Raw genomic sequence first — 19,240 nt, forward strand, 5'->3', positions numbered from 1 at the left:
CGTTCCTGTAGGTTCATGCTCTACAACATCCGCAGAGTACGACCCTGCCTCACACAGGAAGCGGCACAGGTCCTAATCCAGGCACTTGTCATCTCCCGTCTGGATTACTGCAACTCGCTGTTGGCTGGGCTCCCTGCCTGTGCCATTAAACCCCTACAACTCATCCAGAACGCCGCAGCCCGTCTGGTGTTCAACCTTCCCAAGTTCTCTCACGTCACCCCGCTCCTCCGCTCTCTCCACTGGCTTCCAGTTGAAGCTCGCATCCGCTACAAGACCATGGTGCTTGCCTACGGAGCTGTGAGGGGAACGGCACCCCAGTACCTCCAGGCTCTGATCAGGCCCTACACCCAAACAAGGGCACTGCGTTCATCCACCTCTGGCCTGCTCGCCTCCCTACCACTGAGGAAGTACAGTTCCCGCTCAGCCCAGTCAAAACTGTTCGCTGCTCTGGCCCCCAATGGTGGAACAAACTCCCTCACGACGCCAGGACAGCGGAGTCAATCACCACCTTCCGGAGACACCTGAAACCCCACCTCTTCAAGGAATACCTAGGATAGGATAAAGTAATCCTTCTCACCCCCCCCTTAAATGATTTAGATGCACTATTGTAAAGTGGCTGTTCCACTGGATGTCAGAAGGTGAATTCACCAATTTGTAAGTCGCTCTGGATAAGAGCGTCTGCTAAATGACTTAAATGTAAATGTAAATGTCTAATTTTCACCATAAAAATGCATATTTATAATAAAGCATTCCATGCATCATTGCATTTGCAGACTTATGTAAGATAGCCTACTATTCATAATGTGATGAGTAGATTGGATAGTCATAATTTAGGCAACAAAAAAAAGACAGTTCAAAGCATGGTTGAGCTCGTATAGCATAGAGTAGGCCTACGCTATTTTTTTACGTATTTATTTTATTTCACCTTTATTTAACTAGGCAAGTCAGTTAAGAACAAATTATTATTTTCAATGATGGCCTAGGAACAGTGGGTTAACTGCCTTGTTCAGGGGCAGAACGACGATTGTTTACCTTGTCAGCTCGGGGATTCGATCTTACAACCTTTCGGTTACTAGCCCAATGCACTGACCACTAGGCTGGCTACCAAATCATGAAGTGTTTATGAGGTCATTTTATGATAGCATTTGCATTGATATCAGAGTGATTAGAGGGACAATAGATCACTGAGTACCAGGGAATTAGTGACTGGAAGTTTGCCAGTTTTGTACGCTACTAATGACCATCAGTAGCATCAGTGCAGTTTTGGAGAAGCCTCGTTACCGTGACTAAATGGTCATGTGGAATTTGACTACGGGAATATGGTCACCGTAACAGCCCATGTCACATAAACAAGGACACTGCATGTTTTTTTGTCATGCCTAGTATCCAGGTCTGTTTGTTCTTTAGTCAACTTCTCTATCATTTATAGCCATGCTAAACATTCCAGAAGAAAGAAAAAGATAAACTACTGCAATTCTATGTTTCTATAGTTCATATAATTTAATTTGGTAATATAATAGCATGGGTTCTGTCGACAAAATCATTGACAATAATAACCGACAATTAAATCATAATCAGTAAACTCTTCAAGCAATGTGTGTGAAAACTATACATCACATTCTTGCATCCTCTGTCCTTTTTTCCTTCACTCTTAGCCTCTCCTTGAAAGTACATTGGAGCCTGAGGGGAGGAACTTTCACTCCTCTCCAACCAATGTGCTTTGAGAGGGAGATGAGGAATGGTGGAAACAAGGGGAGAATCTCAATTTAATTTCCTTTATTCATCACATCCCCTCTCCTCACTTCCTTCACAAAACCCATTGGATGAGAAGGGCAGAGGGGAGAGACCTCTGACCTTTTCATCCAGTGGGTTTTGAGGAGAGAGCATGCAACAAATCAAGGAAATGCAATTGAGATTCCCTCAAGGACAAAGGAATCAAGTATGTGACAGCTATTACATTTTTTTTGACAGTGCCTGGCTGACTGAGCTACCATAACACAAATGGTCTGTACAGAAACAACCCCTAGCCCCTACTGCCCAGAGTCGGGACACTTGTGAAGATCTGAGAGTGATTGATGGCTGGTGACACGGTGACCTTACCTTCTGATAGGCATGGTGGAATTTTGCAGGTATTGCTTAAACCTGTGCAATTCTCTCAGATCTCCAGAAGTGTCTAGGGGTAGGGGTTGTTTCTGGACAGGAACCCACAATCCTTTAGGACCTACTGCACAACACTTAAAGCATTGATTGGATGTTTAATTAAATTGCTATACACATGTAACAGTATAACTTTAGACCGTCCCCTCGCCCATACCCGGGCGCGAACAAGGGACACTCTGCACACATCAACAACAGTCACCCACGAAGCATCGTTACCCATTGCTCCACAAAAGCCACGGGCCTTGCAGAGCAAGGGGAATTACTACTTCAAGGTCTCAGAGCAAGTGACGTCACCGATTGAAATGCTATTTAGCGCGCACCACCGCTAACTAAGCTAGCCGTTTCACATCCGTTACACACACATAGATTTGCACAGGTGTAAACTGGACACACCCACGGCACCCTATCAGGCTGAATAGACAGGTCTGGGTAGCTGGAGACCTGCTGTAAACTGTGAAATAATATTTACATGTCTACTATTCACACCCAAGCTTAATTTCAGCTAATTAGATGTGCAACCACTGACTATATGTTTTGTCTGTATAGCATAATTTAAGATTACCAATGATTAGCTTGGTAGCTAAAATATATCAGTTAGCTAACCATTTACAGTAACAGCAGTTCATTAATTAATTAATAGATAATAGATAACATAATGGAATTAGAAGGGTGACCTCCTACTTTGAAAGAACAGGAAGTGTTGGCTGTGCACTTGACCAGATATTCGACATTTAATCCCACCCAGAAGTTTTTTTTGTTTTATATGCAAAAAATATTTTTTTTCGATTTCCTTTTAAGAACGAACAAACAACCCGTTTTCACGTTCCCAATTGCTCCGTTTTAAATCGAAAAACAAACGATCAAAACGTACATATTATCCACTAAGTATGCTTATTATCTTGACAACATAGACACCAAAATGTTCTGTCAATCCTCAAGATCAACATAATTCCCGCATTTTGGCTGTTGTTCGCGTGCAGTATCTCACAAGCTCTTCATCACTTGCCTGTCATTCAGAAAATCCTTTCCTGAATCAGCTGATGTTGCGCACGATAATGTCCGCGTGTAACTAAACAGCTAGACATTAAACAAATATTATGTGTAATTATTGAATGACATTATAGATTTTATTTGTATTAAACATATTAAAGTTACTCTTTCTGCTTGAAGCGTTGGATTTTTCAAGCACATATATTATTTTGGATATGTGTGCCCATGAAAACTGTTTTCACACTTTAACATAGGGAGATACGAAATGTTGCAAGGTTACAGTACACTTCCGACATTTCCATACAAAAAAAGAATCCGACAGCAATATCCAGGAATTTCACAGGATCAAGGTCAATGTGTAATAACACTGAAGGAAAAAAAAGCCACAGTATTATCAATGGCTTTGTAACCGCTCCAAAAAAAGTTGTCTACTGCAAGTAATGCTCACTTGTGAAGGTAGTTTATAGAAAGACCCATGTGTAATGCTGAAATGTAACCACTTTTATCACATCCCATGTGTCAGTATTTACCGTCACTCATTGGCATTGTATTTTACAAATCTAGTCTTCTGAAGAGACTTCTGAATCATTAACAAAATCATGTTTCAGATTATTTTGTTAAATTATTTCAAGATAATTAATATAATTCTGCTGTTTCCCCAAAATTATATTTCCGCTAATATTGTAGCGTTGTTGGTGTTGAAAATGTTACAAATAGCGAATTGATACAACTACGAAAAAATGGACTGTGCAACATTGGATCGATCACGTTGTACAAATTCAGCAAGCTTTCGCATCAAAATCAAATTGCCAGTCCTAAACGCTACAAAATGGCAGCTGCTCAGTGGTCAGAGCCACTGTATAGCCGACTTTACATTAGTTAATTGGCGTTAAATGACCTATGGAAGAATATGAAAATGTTCACCCCACCAGTGCAGACATTATAACAGAGTGATCATTCCCCACGCGTTCTCATTTGTTTACATTAGTCTTTTGGATTATTATTATTTTTTATTTTTTTTTACCGCAAAGACCTCTGGGCCACTAATTTATTTGACGCGGTGAATTGTGGGCAGTCATTGGTCCTCCGAGTCGTACTGTCAGAGACAGAAGAGGAAAAGAGACACCCCACTCGCTGTATTTTCCTGGTTCAATTAATGTCAATGAACTAAGTAGACCCGACCAGGCCCAGCTGCAATCGCATTGGAGTCTGAGAGACGCACCCAGTTAAGTAGACCGGAACTGACCATTTGTTTCAATGGTAAACGGCTTGTGTGAACTATCTTCATTTATCCACCATCTTTGTTACTGTCTGCTGCTCTTCCATCGGAAAAGATGGCTGCCTCGGCAGCATCGGCGGGTTCTACCCCCGGTTTTTGCCCAAGCTACGCCGTGATATGCTCTTTTCTAGAGCGGTATGGAACCTTGCTTGATTTACCGGAGCTTACATTTCCGCAGTTGGAGCGATATCTCCAAGACACAATCTCAGGTATAGTTTGAAAAGCGCGAGCTACTGTGGGAAGATGGGACTCCACATTGCATAGTGTTCTATGTCGTTCGTACTAGTTGTGTTATTGTGTGATTTCCAAACATAACCCATTTTATATACATGCATTGTTGTCCCAGATGTATTATTAGGATCCAGGGTGAAATAGATGCATTGTTTAACCGTGAACTGACCGAAGATCGAAGGGCTTCGGTGAAATTTGGGGCTTTAAATGACAATTTATTTTCCAGCCAAGCCAGCCTTTATCTTCCAGGGACTGAAATGCACTTCACCACACAGCCTACAGAAAATATTGTGCTTTGAACTTTTGCTCAAAGATGATCTGTTTTTAACATTTATTAAAGTATATTGGGCACTCCTATTATTCGGTTTAGGATTGAGTGTGTTGCGTTAAGGACAACATTGTCCATTGTGTTTACAGTTAAGTAATGTTTTGGCATAGTGGTTCGCTCGCGCTGTATTGCGCATGCGCATGCTTATATTCTGGGCTTCCTGCTCAATGGTTAAAAATAATAATATTTTTTTGTCAAGGGTATGGAGCACTTTTTATATTGGTAGTGGTTAGGATGAAATACAGTAGACAGACATAGCATTATGTACATCACTTTAGACATCTAATGCTGTAGTTTCAAACATCTCCATCAGTCTAGACTCTAGATGGATCGTATTTGAGATGACAAAGTGCAATCAAATGCACCATGGTTAGCATCCAACTTCCAGTGTGTCTTTTGGTTTCACTATTTTCCTTAAGTAATGTAACCCATTATACTAGTCTGTCTCAAGTATGTTTCGTCTTCAATTGAATCATGTTGTTCCCAGCTTGACATTCAATCTGTCACACATTCTATTGTTATCTCAACGACACACTCAAGCAAGAACGTCCTGCTGTAATTACGCAAAGAATGGTCTGCTTTATTCAAACTATTTTGGCGGATTTTGGTTGTTTGTATCACACATACTACATTGTTATTCCATATTTCCATATTATTGTATTAGTCATGTTACGTTTTTGTTTTATTTTGTTAGGAAATTAGCAAATATCTATTTTGAATGCATTGTTTTAATAAATAAAACCACGTTGCATCATGCACGCCTTTAATTTTGGTATTGTGCACTGTCCCAGTGTCTCCACTTTAGAGATGTATGACTTGTCTCCTCTCCAACGCCCAGGAAGTTCCAATTCAAACTCCCAATAGACATCTCTGCAAGCGTTATAATGTCAAAATACATTCGTTACTAAGAAAATATGGAGTTTCGCTGAGTAATGTTCTTCATTTACTTCGTTACATCCGGTATGTATTTTCAAAAAAGGTTTAAATAAAAATGTACAACCCACTGAAAAAAATGCCTATTGGCACCTCCAATATCTGGCTTTACTGCCAAGCACAGGTCGGAAGTCTACAACAGTTCAATGAGGTCTCCAAGATGAATTTATTTTGGTTGTTGTAAATGTTTATGTAGACCTTTTTTGGAAGTACATACCTGCCATAACAGGAGTAAATGAAGATAGTTGCTCAGCGAAATTCCATATTTGGTGAGTAACTCATTTATGGGGAGGCAGGGTAGCCTAGTGGTTAGAGTGTTGGACTAGTAACCGGAAGGCTGCAAGTTCAAACCCCCAAGCTGACAAGGTACAAATCTGTCGTTCTGCCCCTGAACAGGCAGTTAACCCACTGTTCCTAGGCCGTCATTGAAATTAAGAATTTGTTCTTAACTGACTTGCCTGGTTAAATAAAGGTAAAATAAAACAAATGATAAAGCTTGCAGAGCTGTTGAATCAGAGCTTTCTGGGCGTTAGGAGACTCATTGGCGACATCTTTAACGCACAGATACTGGGGAAACTGTGCACAGGAGTTTTCTTTTTAATATGTGAAGAAATGTTTATTTTCTTATTCCCCACTCTCATCAAAACATATTTAAATTCCTTTGTCTCCATTTGATATTAACTAATGCAAAACTAATTCATTTGAAGTGCTAATGGACCAATACCTATACATATTATGAAATGTTGTAGGATATGGATTCGTGACAGTGTGTGAGTGGGATTCATATTCAAGATATACATGCTGTAGCTATTTATTGGCCTATACAATAGGTGATATGTGGTTGAGAAACATTGATGTTTACCAAATGGTGTCATTATCCCACCTCTCCCCTCAGTTCCAAAGATCTTGGTGGACCTTCACGTGAAGTTGTTGAGGAAGATTGGCAAGTCAGTGTCCGCAGACAGATGGGAGAAATACCTTGTGAAGGTAAATAGATCTCAGAGCAAGGCTGGACATTTTCTGCACACTCAGATACAGCTAGGCGTAGCTTTATAGATTAATCACATTTAAATATATTCAATTTTTGTCAAATACAGGCAGTGGCATGAGTCTGGGCATTCTGAATGATGATAGTATTGAGGTTAACCAAAGGCTGATGGAATGTGCTTTCTTACAGGTGTGCCATGAGTTCAACAGTACTTGGGCATGGGAGCTTGAAAATAAAGGATACAAGGACATGTCTGTGGAGTACAAGACTGGAATCCTCAAAGTAAGGTTGAAATATAGCTGTATAGTTGCAATATAACTATAATTATGCAAAGACATGCAACATATTTCCAAACAAGATGCAGGTAGTAAAAATTACACTTTTTTTTTTCTCTCCCCACGTTCTTAAATAAGGCCTTTCTTCTGTATGGTACAAAAGTAAATTCTCTGAAAATATTAATGCCAGTGGTGGTGGGACATAACTTGTGCAGTTCGCCCAAGTGTGTTGTTGTATTGCAAGTCATATTGCTGTTGCAATATTCCATAAAAAATATTGCAATATATTTGGCCATATCATGCAGCCCTACTAACATATTTATTTCCCCCTAAGTGCAACATTCTCATACTTTCTCTCTTTTCTATCCAGCATTTGTGTGAATGCCAGTTTGATGACAATGTAAAGTTCAAGACAGCAATCAATGAGGAGGATCCTGATAAGATGCGGCTTCTCCCCATTGGCAAGGACAAAGATGGCCTCATGTACTGGTTCCAACTTGACCAGGACAAGAATGTGAGGGTCTATGTGGAGGAGCAGGACGACCTGGATGGGTCTTCCTGGAAGTGCATTGTCAGGTACTGTGGAACCATTGGAATGACGGGCCGGATGTGATTCAGGGGAGGAAAGATGCATACTGTTGTACTGCAGAGCCTAAATGTCAAAGGTCTTGTATTCCAGGTGGATCATAGATTACTTGGTTTATATGTAATTTTACCACAAGATTACTAAACTGGAAAGAGTTATTTGAATTATCCATCTCTATACAGAGACAGAAACAGCTTGGCTGAGATCCTGGCACTGCTAAAGACACAAATCGACCCAGCACTGTTGACAAAGAAAGAAGGAGAGGAGGAAGATGAGGCGAAAAATAATACTGGGGGAGAAGGTAGTGTTATACCAACAAGGCTTGTTACACCAATAATGTCGTCTGTTATTTGTTTTTTACTCACAAACATTTTCGTGATATTGATATTGTCAAAGGTAAACAACTTATTTCCCTGATAGATGCAGTTCTAAATCTTGTACTTTTATTTTCTATGAATATATCATTCTGTTGTAACTGCAATTCCTATTTATACCCTTTCTCCTATAGGGGAAGTTAAAAAGACAGAGGATACCTCAGAGGATGAAGAGGACAAACCCTCCAAGGGAACAACTTCTCCAAAAACCGAGATTACAGAAAAAGAGGAATCACAGCTAGACAAATCAGATGCCAAATTCTCATTGAATGGCCTCAAAGATGAGTCAGAGTCAAAAAGCCAATCAGAGGAGCCTATGGTGGATGACAAGGTCACCATAAACACCCGGGCCATCAAAGAAGAGCCAATGGAGGTGTCAGAATCCAAGGAGAGCACAGCCACAAATGCTACAGAGCCTCTTGCAGAGAAATCTTGTCTGACGCCACAAACAGAACAGACAGATGAAGCCAAGAGGAAGACTGCAAATGAACTCCAAAGGGCCATGAAGAATGACCAGCAGGCCAAAATCCCATTGAAAAAGAGAGAGATGAAACTTTGTGAAGATTTTGATAATAATAGTGGTGGTGGCAGTAGTATCTTTGTGCGAAACCCATCTGTTGCTCCTGTCAAAGAAGCTCCTGAAGTTGAGGAGACAAGTAAAGAGATCTCTGATGCCCCGGTGGGGACGATAGAGTGTATAAGTGATCAAATGAATGGTGATGCTCAGCCTACAACAGAAAAAAGCATCAATAATGGTTTAAGAGACTCTGTTGATGGCAAAAAACAGCAAACAAAAGCTGCTGCTGGGGAAGAACGTAAAGCAGCAGAAGCTAGTGCAAAAGAGAAAATAAACCTGGACAAGGAGAAAGAGGAGATGGAAAGCAACACTGAGGTGGCCATGGCCAATGAAACAAGTCTACAGAAAATGGTTCCAGCAGAAAAGGAAAGCACTGAAGATTCAGAGGAAGTAAAAAAATCTGCCTTAAAAGAGGCTAAATCTCCATCCCCTCTAATGACAAAGCCATTGACTTCATCTAAGGATGCAACAAGCCCACCGGAGAAGCACTCTGATTGTAAAGAGGAACAAAATGTCAAGGTATCCAAGTGGGATGTAAAAGTGTGTCGTACAGAACACACAACCTATACATCAATAGAAACCGATGAAAACCCTTTGTCTAGTAAGTCACAGAAACCAGATGAAACTAAAGGAACAGATTCATCCATTACCTCTCAAGAGGTCAAGTCAGCTGTCTCTAAGGAAACAGACAAAACAGTTGTGAATAAGGACGGTTATCCCCTTTCTGTCGTGAAAGATATGGAAAAACCACCCTGCACAAAGGGTACAGAAAAGTGGTCAAACCCTAAAAACCCAGAAACCTCAGTCATTACTAAACAAACCGGGAGACCTGACCCAATTACAGAGAAACCAGACCACTCTAAATGCATAAAGATGCCAACCGTCGTAAAAAATACAGAGAAACCACCCGACAAAGAGGGTGTAGAGAAATGTAATGTTTCTAAAGATATCAAAACTTCTGTAATTAAAAAGACAGAGATTTCAGAAAAGAGTAAAGATGCTGAGAACCTGGCCATCTCTCAAGAGACCAATACATCCTCATTCCTTAAAAAGGCAGACAAACCAGTTTCCAATAAAGAAGCAGAGAAACTGGAGAGCATTAAAGAGACTGATAAATCGTTGGTCATTAAAATGACAGTGAAACCAGAGGCATCTAAACATACAGAGAAATGTGATAACCCTAAAGACAATAAAATGTCAGCTGTCACCAAGGAGAAACCTGCTGTAGGCACAGATGCAAAGGCTGCCGCTGAGGTGAAGAAAAAAGCTGTCCTGGAGGAAGTTTTCTCAGCGTCTATCTGTAAAGATGAAATGAGAACTGTTGCCAAAGCGACTAAGACACAATCTGGACCAAAAGACATGGAGATGGCAGAAGTCTCTGAGAAAACAACCCAATCACAACTGGGTGAACCCAAAAAGGTAGAGAAATTGGCTACCCCTAAAGATATTGGGAAATCGGTTACCCCTAAAGACGCAGAGAAATTGGCTACCTCTAAAGATGCAGAGAAGTCTGCTAAATCAGCTACACCTACCCCTAAAGATGCAGAGAAGTCTGCTAAATCCGCTACACCTACCCCTAAAGATGCAGAGAAGTCTGCTAAATCCGCTACACCTACCCCTAAAGATGCAGAGAAGTCTGCTAAATCAGCTACACCTACCCCTAAAGATAAAGATGCAGAGAAGTCTGCTAAATCCGCTACACCTACCCCTAAAGATGCAGAGAAGTCTGCTAAATCAGCTACACCTACCCCTAAAGATGCAGAGAAGTCTGCTAAATCCGCTACACCTACCCCTAAAGATGCAGAGAAGTCTGCTAAATCCGCTACACCTACCCCTAAAGATGCAGAGAAGTCTGCTAAATCAGCTACACCTACCCCTAAAGATGCAGAGAAGTCTGCTAAATCCGCTACACCAACCTAAAGATCTAAAGATGCAGAGAAGTCTGCTAAATCCGCTACACCTACCCCTAAAGATGCAGAGAAGTCTGCTAAATCAGCTACACCTACCCCTAAAGATGCAGAGAAGTCTGCTAAATCCGCTACACCAACCTCTAAAGATACAGAGAAGTCTGTTAAATCCGCTACACCTACCCCTAAAGATGCAGAGAAGTCTGCTAAATCAGCTACACCTACCCCTAAAGATGCAGAGAAGTCTGCTAAATCCGCTACACCTACCCCTAAAGATGCAGAGAAGTCTGCTAAATCAGCTACACCTACCCCTAAAGATGCAGAGAAGTCTGCTAAATCAGCTACACCTACCCCTAAAGATGCAGAGAAGTCTGCTAAATCCGCTACACCTACCCCTAAAGATGCAGAGAAGTCTGCTAAATCAGCTACACCTACCCCTAAAGATGCAGAGAAGTCTGCTAAATCCACTACACCTACCCCTAAAGATGCAGAGAAGTCTGCTAAATCAGCTACACCTACCCCTAAAGATGCAGAGAAGTCTGCTAAATCCGCTACACCTACCCCTAAAGATGCAGAGAAGTCTGCTAAATCCGCTACACCTACCCCTAAAGTCGCTGAGAAATCGGCTAACAACACAATCTCTAAAAAGATTGTTCTATCTTCTAGCGGACAGAAACCAGACACTGAAGAAACTGAGAAACTGGCAGACACAAAGCCAGTTGCAGAAAAAGGAGAGAAACTTGTCACCTTTCAGGACGCCAAGCAATTACCCTCTCTCAAAAAGTCTGTCCCAGTGGAGGTGAAACAGGAGGAGCCTATGGAAATGCATTCGGAAAAGTCAACACATGACAGCATAAAGATCAAGGGACATGCTGAAAAAGGCTGGCCTAAAAAGGCTGTTAAAAGTGGAGTGAAGTCTGAGACCAACCCTAACAAAGACCAAAAGCCCATGAACTGTGATACATCATCAGAAAAACAGACTATTAGTAAGAAGGCATCATCTCTCACTGAGGGTGAGACGGACAAAAGCCAGGACAAAGTAATCAAGGAAGATGCCACAACACAGGGATGCCCCCCAAAAGAGGTTGGCAGTAAGCCTGATCATCCTAAGAAAAATGACAAAATGGAGGATGATGGAACTGAGAAAGATGAGACAAATTCAACGGTAGAAGAGAAATTGGCTCAGGCAAAAGCAAGTGAGGGGTCTGAGGAAGATGATAACAAAGAGGATGAGGACAAGGGTGAAAAAAAGGATGCGGGAACAACATCAGAGATCCAAGAGGAGGGAATTCGCCTGAAAATACGCGGGATTACCCACCGGAGGAGAGCTGAGCTCCAGAGAAAGGAGAGGGACTCTGGGTCAGATACTGGTGAGACTGGGAGATCCCTAAGGAGGTCACCCAGGATCTGCAGGCCGACCGCTAAGGGGGTGGAGTTCCAGGACAGGAGGATGGAGAAGAAAGAGGCCACACCCCATGTAGAGAAGGGTGATGAGGAGAAAACTGTTCAGAGGAAACCGAGCGAGAAGGTTGATCAGGATGGACTGTACAAATCTAAGGTAAGTTTTTTTCAGTAACTGCAGATATTTCTACATTCATATGTTGGATTGTGAATGCATGTTTTTGGGTCAACAGTGTCTTTTAGATCAGGGATTCACACATTGTCAGCCATCAGGAACTTATGTGTATGCTGTCTTACATTAGCTTCATGTAACCCAAAAGTTAGAATGTCTGTGTTTATGATTTGGCTGTCAAGATGACATATGTTTTCAGGGGCGACGGAGGAGAAAGACCCGGTGGTCCAACACTCGAACACAATGGCGCAAAAATAATGATTCTGGTGAAGACGATGAAAGTGAGTCGAGTGAAGAGGAGAGCGAGGAGGACAACAGTGATGAGAGCTTTAAGGTGGAGAGGGGCAAGAGGAGGAAGAGGAACAGAGAGAGGCACAGCGATGACTCTGACACCTCCTCGGATGATGACCTCCCGCCTAACGATGACCCCTGCAAACACTGCGGCCTCCCCAACCATCCTGAGCTGGTGGGTCCTGAAAATGTGATCCTTATTTTCTCAGCTCAATAAATGGCACAATGGGTAGCATATAGTTGTGATAATAATAATGGAATTGCCCAAATGGTGGGCTGCAGGGTTCAATTCCACATAAGTTTCAGTCAATGCAGAATGTAAATCAAATTCCAATTCCACGTGTTTGTTATTTTAAATGCATTGAAGAGAATTAAAATAGGAATTTCAGTGTACTTTCTGAATTGAAATGGAATTGACCCCAACTCTGGTGGGCTGTCAGTGGTTATACTATATTCATAATATGTATCTAAACTGACTGATAAGACTACAAAATGTGTTCCAGCTAATACACCTTCGTGTTCTCCTCACAGATTTTGCTGTGTGACTCGTGCGATAGCGGCTACCACACAGCCTGCCTCAGGCCCCCTCTCATGATCATCCCAGACGGGGAGTGGTTCTGCCCACCCTGCCAACATGTAAGTAACCACCAGATGGTGAACAATTGTTAGTTGCACTACAGTTTGGATGCTAGCCACATTATTGTTTTAAACTAATGGCTTGCTTTATGTGTGGTATTATTTGACATTCTTACCCCTCTCTCCTTGTGACCCCTGCAGAAGCTGCTCTGTGACAAGCTTGAGGAGCAGCTTACTAATCTCGACGCTTCCCTAAAAAAGAGGGAGCGCGCTGAGCGACGGTATCAACCTCTGAACCATGACCCTTGGTGTAAAACAGCAAATGACAACAGGAAGATAATGTAACTCATAAAGTTGTTTTAAATTATTTTATTTTCTCCCTCCAGAAAAGAGCGGTTGGTCTATGTTGGAATCAGTGTTGAAAACATCATCACTCCCTCGGTAGGCAGCATTTGGTTGCTATGGTTATACCATCATGGAAGTCAATTGCAACACATCCAGAATTCAGTGTGTTTGTAGGACATCTGTGTAAGATGGTCTGTCACACTGTTCATTGCCTAGCCAAGACTGATGTCAGCATAAATGTTTGCTTCCTATATTGTACTGTGAATTGACACATTGCCAACTGTCATCTTTAGTTGGAGGTAGAGGAAGAAAGGGAGGAAGAGGTGGTGAAGAAGGAGAAGAAAGAGCGAACCAAGAGCTGGGGTCGAAGGTCCACAAGGGCAAAGAAAAGCATAAGCTACAGGTATGACGTCTGTACTGAACTCATGGTTATCAGAACATTGTATGTGCTGTGTGTGGCTGGTCTTTATTTATTGTTTCAGTATGGTGGCGGATAAATTCCCTGAATAATTTCAATGTCTTGTTTGCAGGTTTGATGAATTTGATGAGGCTATTGAGGAGGCAATTGAAGAAGACATCAGAGAGGCTGATGGTGGAGGTAGGAGAACATTATGGAATATGGCAACCAAATCCCAGAATTATGACTTTTATTCAATAGTTTATGCTGCATTTTATTGATGTTCTGAAATCATTTTTGGCTGCATCATTTCATCTGTGCAAACATGGTGCTTGCTCAGATGCCCTAATAATTGTGCACTCCTTTAATAAGGGTTACGAAGAGTCAAGTCTGAGGCTGTATTTCATCCTAAGATAGATGTTCCCTCTCTGCCCTCGTATACATATCCACTCCTATCAGTTCTGTCAGGAGGAGTGAACGAGGGTAAAAGAGGGATTTTCCCTGAATGAAATGCAGCCTCAGAGCTTTTTAACTTGTGTAGCCTGCAAACAATCTTCGTGTGCCTGTTGGATTGGGTCTAAATGTTATCATGTGCTGCCCTCTACAGGAGCTGGTCGAGGCAAGGACATGGCCAACATCACAGGCCATAGCAGAGGGAAGGACATGTCCACTATCCTGGCAGCAGGAGAGGGTGGCGAGGGCAAGGAGAATGGGTGCCTGCCGCGGCTCAACGCCAGCCAGCGCAGGAAGAAGCGCCGGCGTCTCAACGACCTGGACAGCGACAGCACTATGGAGGAGGAAGAGAGCGAGGACGAGTTCCGTCTCAGTGACAGGTAGGTACATTAGGAAAGTGGGAGGTAGGGGTTCATGAATCACAACAGGGAGGTTGTGTCCATAAGGCACCAAATGGAAGACAACGGAATGAAACGCAGAGGGACTACCTGGACTTTTTTCCCATTGTGTGCCATAATGAACACAAGCCAAGGTTCCACTTCATTGATGGCTATTACATCCAGAAAGGTGTGACACAAAGGGGTGTTGAATTTGTCACTCATTCTTCTGTTTTTTTTTCTCTCTCCACTGCACACTTTTTCATGTAGTACGGAGGAAGAGGAGTTTGTGGCATCGGACAAGAGCGATGCAGAGAGCGAAGTGGCAGTCGACTCCAATGACGACAGCGACTTCGGCAGCACACAACGCAGAACCGCCAGGACAAGGAGGCCAGCCAAACGTCAGAGGAGTGCTCAGCCGCGACGGCGCCGCACACCACGAAGGTACTCAGACGATGAAGAGGAGACGAGTGAGGAAGAAATGGGTACGTTGGCATCGTCATTTCCTCTGTGGTTTGAAAGGTCATTACACTCCAGAATCAAACTTTGTTAGATGTTTTCAGATCTCAAAAGTGGTCTTCTCTTGGGACAAGTTCCAGGCCATCTGTTTGTTGATTCAGGTTTATGCCGTAATCCAAAATTAATTGAAAAGGTCCTGATTTGTGGCAAAGTTAATTGAAAAGGTCCTGAAGGTTCCATTCATTTGGAGTTGAGGCCTTCAGTACACTGGTTAGACACAGCCAATTGTGTCAGATGTGGATCCATCTTTTGATTTTAATGTCTGAAAACCTCTGTGTTGATTTTGTAATTGTCCTTTTGAAAACCTATAGGTATGTGATGTGGCTCTCTTTCTGTGTTGACCTGTGTAACTAGTGTCGGAGGGCTCCAGCGAGTTCAGCGATAGCGACCTGGACTGTAGCCGACGCCGATCCCGCCGGAGTCAGACGACGAAGCAGGTCAACTACTGCGAGTCGTCCGGAGACTCTGACGGCTCCAAGGCCAACACAAACCGTGACAAAGTCAAACCGTGGCGGCGCCTCGCCAGTTCAGACAGCGAAGGTCAGGCAGACATTGTTTTTCTAAACGCGCTCTCTTTGCCTCACCGACCCCGCTATTAGCATAGGTTCTCTGTAGGATGTGTGTAAACTGTAGTTAGTTGGCTAATTCATTTGTTTATCTAACGTGTCCTCACTTGCCGTCACTTTAACTGATATTAACAATAATATGGTTTTATCTAACGTCCATTGTTTCCATGTACCTGGATCTTTCAGCGAGCTCCTCCAGAGGCTCAGACGACAGCGAGAGGGAGAGGACTAGGTTAAAGAGGAGGGCAGTCTCGTCCGAAAAGGAGTCCCAGCAGCACCGCAGACGACTTTCGCTGAAACGGCGGCGAGCCTCTGAGGAGGATGATGACGACCACGATTCCGATGAATCATCGGAGGGAGAACGTCCTGTCCGCAAGCGTGTGAACCGCATCGACTCGGATGACTCTGATAAGGAGGAGGAGAAGGAGACGAAAGAAACCAGGGAAGAGGAGGAAGGGGGAGTGCTGGGGAAGGGAGCCAGCCCGTTGGACTACGGCCTTGTGGAGCTGCATCCCCCCACCAACGGACAGAGTCCCATCAAGGCCCTAGAGGGCCTGGCTCACATTGGGCCCCAAAAACCTGGGGCCACAGCTGTCGCCATAGCGCCCAATGGACTGGAGTTGGCACCACAGGATGATGATGAGGATGACCTGCTGGGGGTCACAGACCTGGTGGACTTTGTCTGCAACAGTGATATGTTGTAAAAACCCAAGTTGTACGTTTGTTCTTTTCCGTAGTATTTTTTAAAAATGTTTCTGTCCTGTCCTTATTATAAAACTGTTTTATTCATCCTCCTTGTCCCCCCCATTAGTATGACCCCATCCATCCGTATGAACTGGACATCTTACGGGGGGGGGGAAAGTTCATTGTCTTCACACCTTTCGCTGTGTGATTGTACAGTCATTGAGCACACTAACTCCGAAAGTTGTTAAGTGGCACATTACTTTGCATTGTCTTATCCTCTGTACTCGGTCACCGATGGACATGTGGGTCAGATACTTGACCGTAAATGACACACAAATCAACCTACCTGTTTCTCCAGCCAACTTCCAGGGTTGTCTACTCAGGGGTCCATCCACTACCCCCACATACAAAGAGTCCCATCTCTCAAATTCTTGGTTGTGTTCATTAGGCCCCAAACGGCAGAAAACCGACAGACCAAGAGGGACTACCTTGCCTTGTCCATTTAAGAAACGCTGATTTTCTGTTGTGTGACCTAATGAACATGACCCATGACTTCCTGTTCTGAGAGGCACCTCTCAGTATTCCTGCCTGGCAAAGAGGACATTTTATTGTATGACATTTAATTGTTTGTTGGTAGGATGTAGATGTGTATTGTTGTTCAACATTTTTATGAGAATAGATGTCAGGGGTCAAACTGCATTCCATTTACGACTTAAATTAACATAGTTTTGTGGATCAACTGCTGGAAACCAATCGTTGTTTTTATCCCCCTGCTCTTTACCCCAAACTTTAAATATGAATGTCTTTCACTTTTTTGATATTTGAATTCCACATTTTAATCCTCATACATCGATCAAACTATTTATTCTTTGTTTTGATGTGTTCAATTCTATTAGTCATTTGTTTGATAAGCTAAACCATTACACAGGTTTCCCACCCACAAGCACTGGATGAAAAAGCATGAGCATAACAGTTTAAGTCAGAATTCCCATAGGAAAATATGACACAGAACCATCGTCATCATCATGCTAGAAACAGCTTTTTTTAACTGACAGACTGGGAGACCAGACCCACAACCGATCCCATACTTTCTAGAAAATACAATCTCCAAAAGAGTGTTTCTCATGGATTTGGTTATTTGTTTTTACTCAAAGTATTGAAATGTTGTACTGCAGCCTATATCCCGTTTTTATTTTTATCAAACGTTCCCATCAAGTGGTATTTTAACCGTTTTTAATTATTGTTACAAACACTATTAAGGCAGCTAGCTCCTCAGTGCATCACGCCAAATTACAGGTATCATTTAATCAACATTTAAATCTGTTAACTACCACCACATTGACAAGACTTTCCTTTAAATGGAGGTTTGAGTGTATTTAATGTCACCAACTAGAGTAGACCAACCCTGATCTTCTCACCTCTGTGTGCATATGTTTCTAAAAACCCTAGTTTAGTTTGTGTACGTATAAATATAATTTTAGTGTGTGCTGCCAACACTATCAATGGATTAAATGCCCATGTTTTAGACTTTTTTTATATGCTAATATTCGAAGGGATTTGTTATGTACAGAATTTTCTGCCAACTTTCTCTGTTCCTCTCAATAACCATGTCAGCATTTTAACCATTATTTTACGTACGTTGTGTTTTTATAATGTATTTCTTTGTATATCAAATCATCCACTTATTGTTCTCCTCCTTAGCAAACCAAGTGGCATACTGTTTCCTATGTACCTTCTTGTCGATACTGTATGTAGGTTCAAAACCTTGAAGTAAAGGTACTTACTGAGTATACACCTAACTACCTGTCGTTGTTCATCGACTATTTTTTTAAAATGTGCCCTGGTCTTTTCGGAACCCTCTGCCACTACCAGTGTTGATTGTAGAGAACACTACCCTCGCTCTAGTCTTCCCTCTACATCTTACTGCATCAACTGGAGACTAAATAAATGTCTCCGATCTCAGAAAGCCTATCCTTTGTCTGTTCTCAAATATGAGCTCATTTTGGTTTCAGGGTTCCATTTTGAGGTCAGGTTAAATCACTGCCTTTCTGGGCCTATGTTCAAACAGTTTCTCAGAGTAGGACTGCTGTCCATATTATTCATAATGATCTAAAATGCAACTGATCCTTTATCAGCACTCCTACTCTGAGACTGAATACAGGCTCTGGCCTTGAATCAAAAGAAGATTATGGATAAACGGCATGCTGGATTCATCTTTGAGGGAATGATATACCAGAATGCAACTTGTTTGGGGAAATGGTTCAGACCATAAATTGACCTCTAATGTTAGTGTGTATATCTAGTTTTTGCTGTAATGTATATTTAGAGGCATTTTCTTTTATCATGGAAATAAATATATTTGGCAATTATTTATGATTGCATCTGTTTATAATAGTTTTCCTTGTAGAGGGGTTGTGATATTGGCACCACTGTTTTGTAATGAATTCATTGGATATCTGGCATGTTTGTTGGATGTTATTTTGTTATGTGCAGATGCGTTGGCCACCTTAAGGATTTACAAGGTTCAATAGTCACAGACCTCAACTCTTAGGCTCAGCAGTGTTCCTTGTGTCTTGCAACTGAACAAGAGAGCATGAACCAACCACTGGAGGCACGGACAACACCTGGCAGGACTGATGAGTTGTGTTCAATAAGCATAAAATGGTAGAAAACAGAGTGAAATGGAGAGGTGCTAATTGAACTTGTCCAATATGAAGCCCTTGTTTTAATTTTCAGTTGTGCCTCAATGAAGATGACCCTGGACACAAAGGTGGCCATCAGAATCATGGGAAAAGTTCAAGATAAATGCGATCTAATTAAGAAATTATGCC

The 19,240-nt window shown here is 42.2% G+C and overlaps 1 protein-coding gene across 1 annotated transcript; it reads left to right on the top strand.

The window, feature by feature from the left end:
- Window positions 1–4,169: 4,169 nt before the first annotated feature.
- LOC135549406 (remodeling and spacing factor 1-like) lies at window positions 4,170–18,780 on the top strand. Its single transcript, XM_064979379.1, has 17 exons — window positions 4,170–4,638; window positions 6,817–6,908; window positions 7,099–7,191; window positions 7,555–7,760; window positions 7,953–8,071; window positions 8,279–10,571; window positions 10,644–12,186; window positions 12,401–12,667; window positions 13,024–13,128; window positions 13,270–13,349; window positions 13,455–13,509; window positions 13,707–13,816; window positions 13,944–14,011; window positions 14,418–14,643; window positions 14,911–15,125; window positions 15,514–15,699; window positions 15,912–18,780. Exons 1-17 carry the CDS (start codon window positions 4,485–4,487, stop codon window positions 16,427–16,429), a joined length of 6,330 nt encoding a protein of 2,109 aa, XP_064835451.1. The 5' UTR covers window positions 4,170–4,484; the 3' UTR covers window positions 16,430–18,780.
- Window positions 18,781–19,240: the final 460 nt, after the last annotated feature.

The sequence above is a fragment of the Oncorhynchus masou genome, chromosome 12 (assembly GCF_036934945.1).
Source record: "Oncorhynchus masou masou isolate Uvic2021 chromosome 12, UVic_Omas_1.1, whole genome shotgun sequence".
Taxonomy (NCBI): domain Eukaryota; kingdom Metazoa; phylum Chordata; class Actinopteri; order Salmoniformes; family Salmonidae; genus Oncorhynchus; species Oncorhynchus masou.

What these genes read in the sequence shown, in the direction of transcription:
- LOC135549406 (XM_064979379.1), top strand. Translation starts at nt 4,485, where the DNA reads ATGGCTGCCTCGGCAGCATCGGCGGGTTCTACCCCCGGTTTTTGCCCA. An exon ending in TCCTGGAAGTGCATTGTCAG is followed by an intron (nt 7,761 to 7,952) that starts GTACTGTGGAAC and finishes ATCTCTATACAG; the next exon opens with AGACAGAAACAGCTTGGCTG. An exon ending in GAGTTCCGTCTCAGTGACAG is followed by an intron (nt 14,644 to 14,910) that starts GTAGGTACATTA and finishes TTTTTCATGTAG; the next exon opens with TACGGAGGAAGAGGAGTTTG.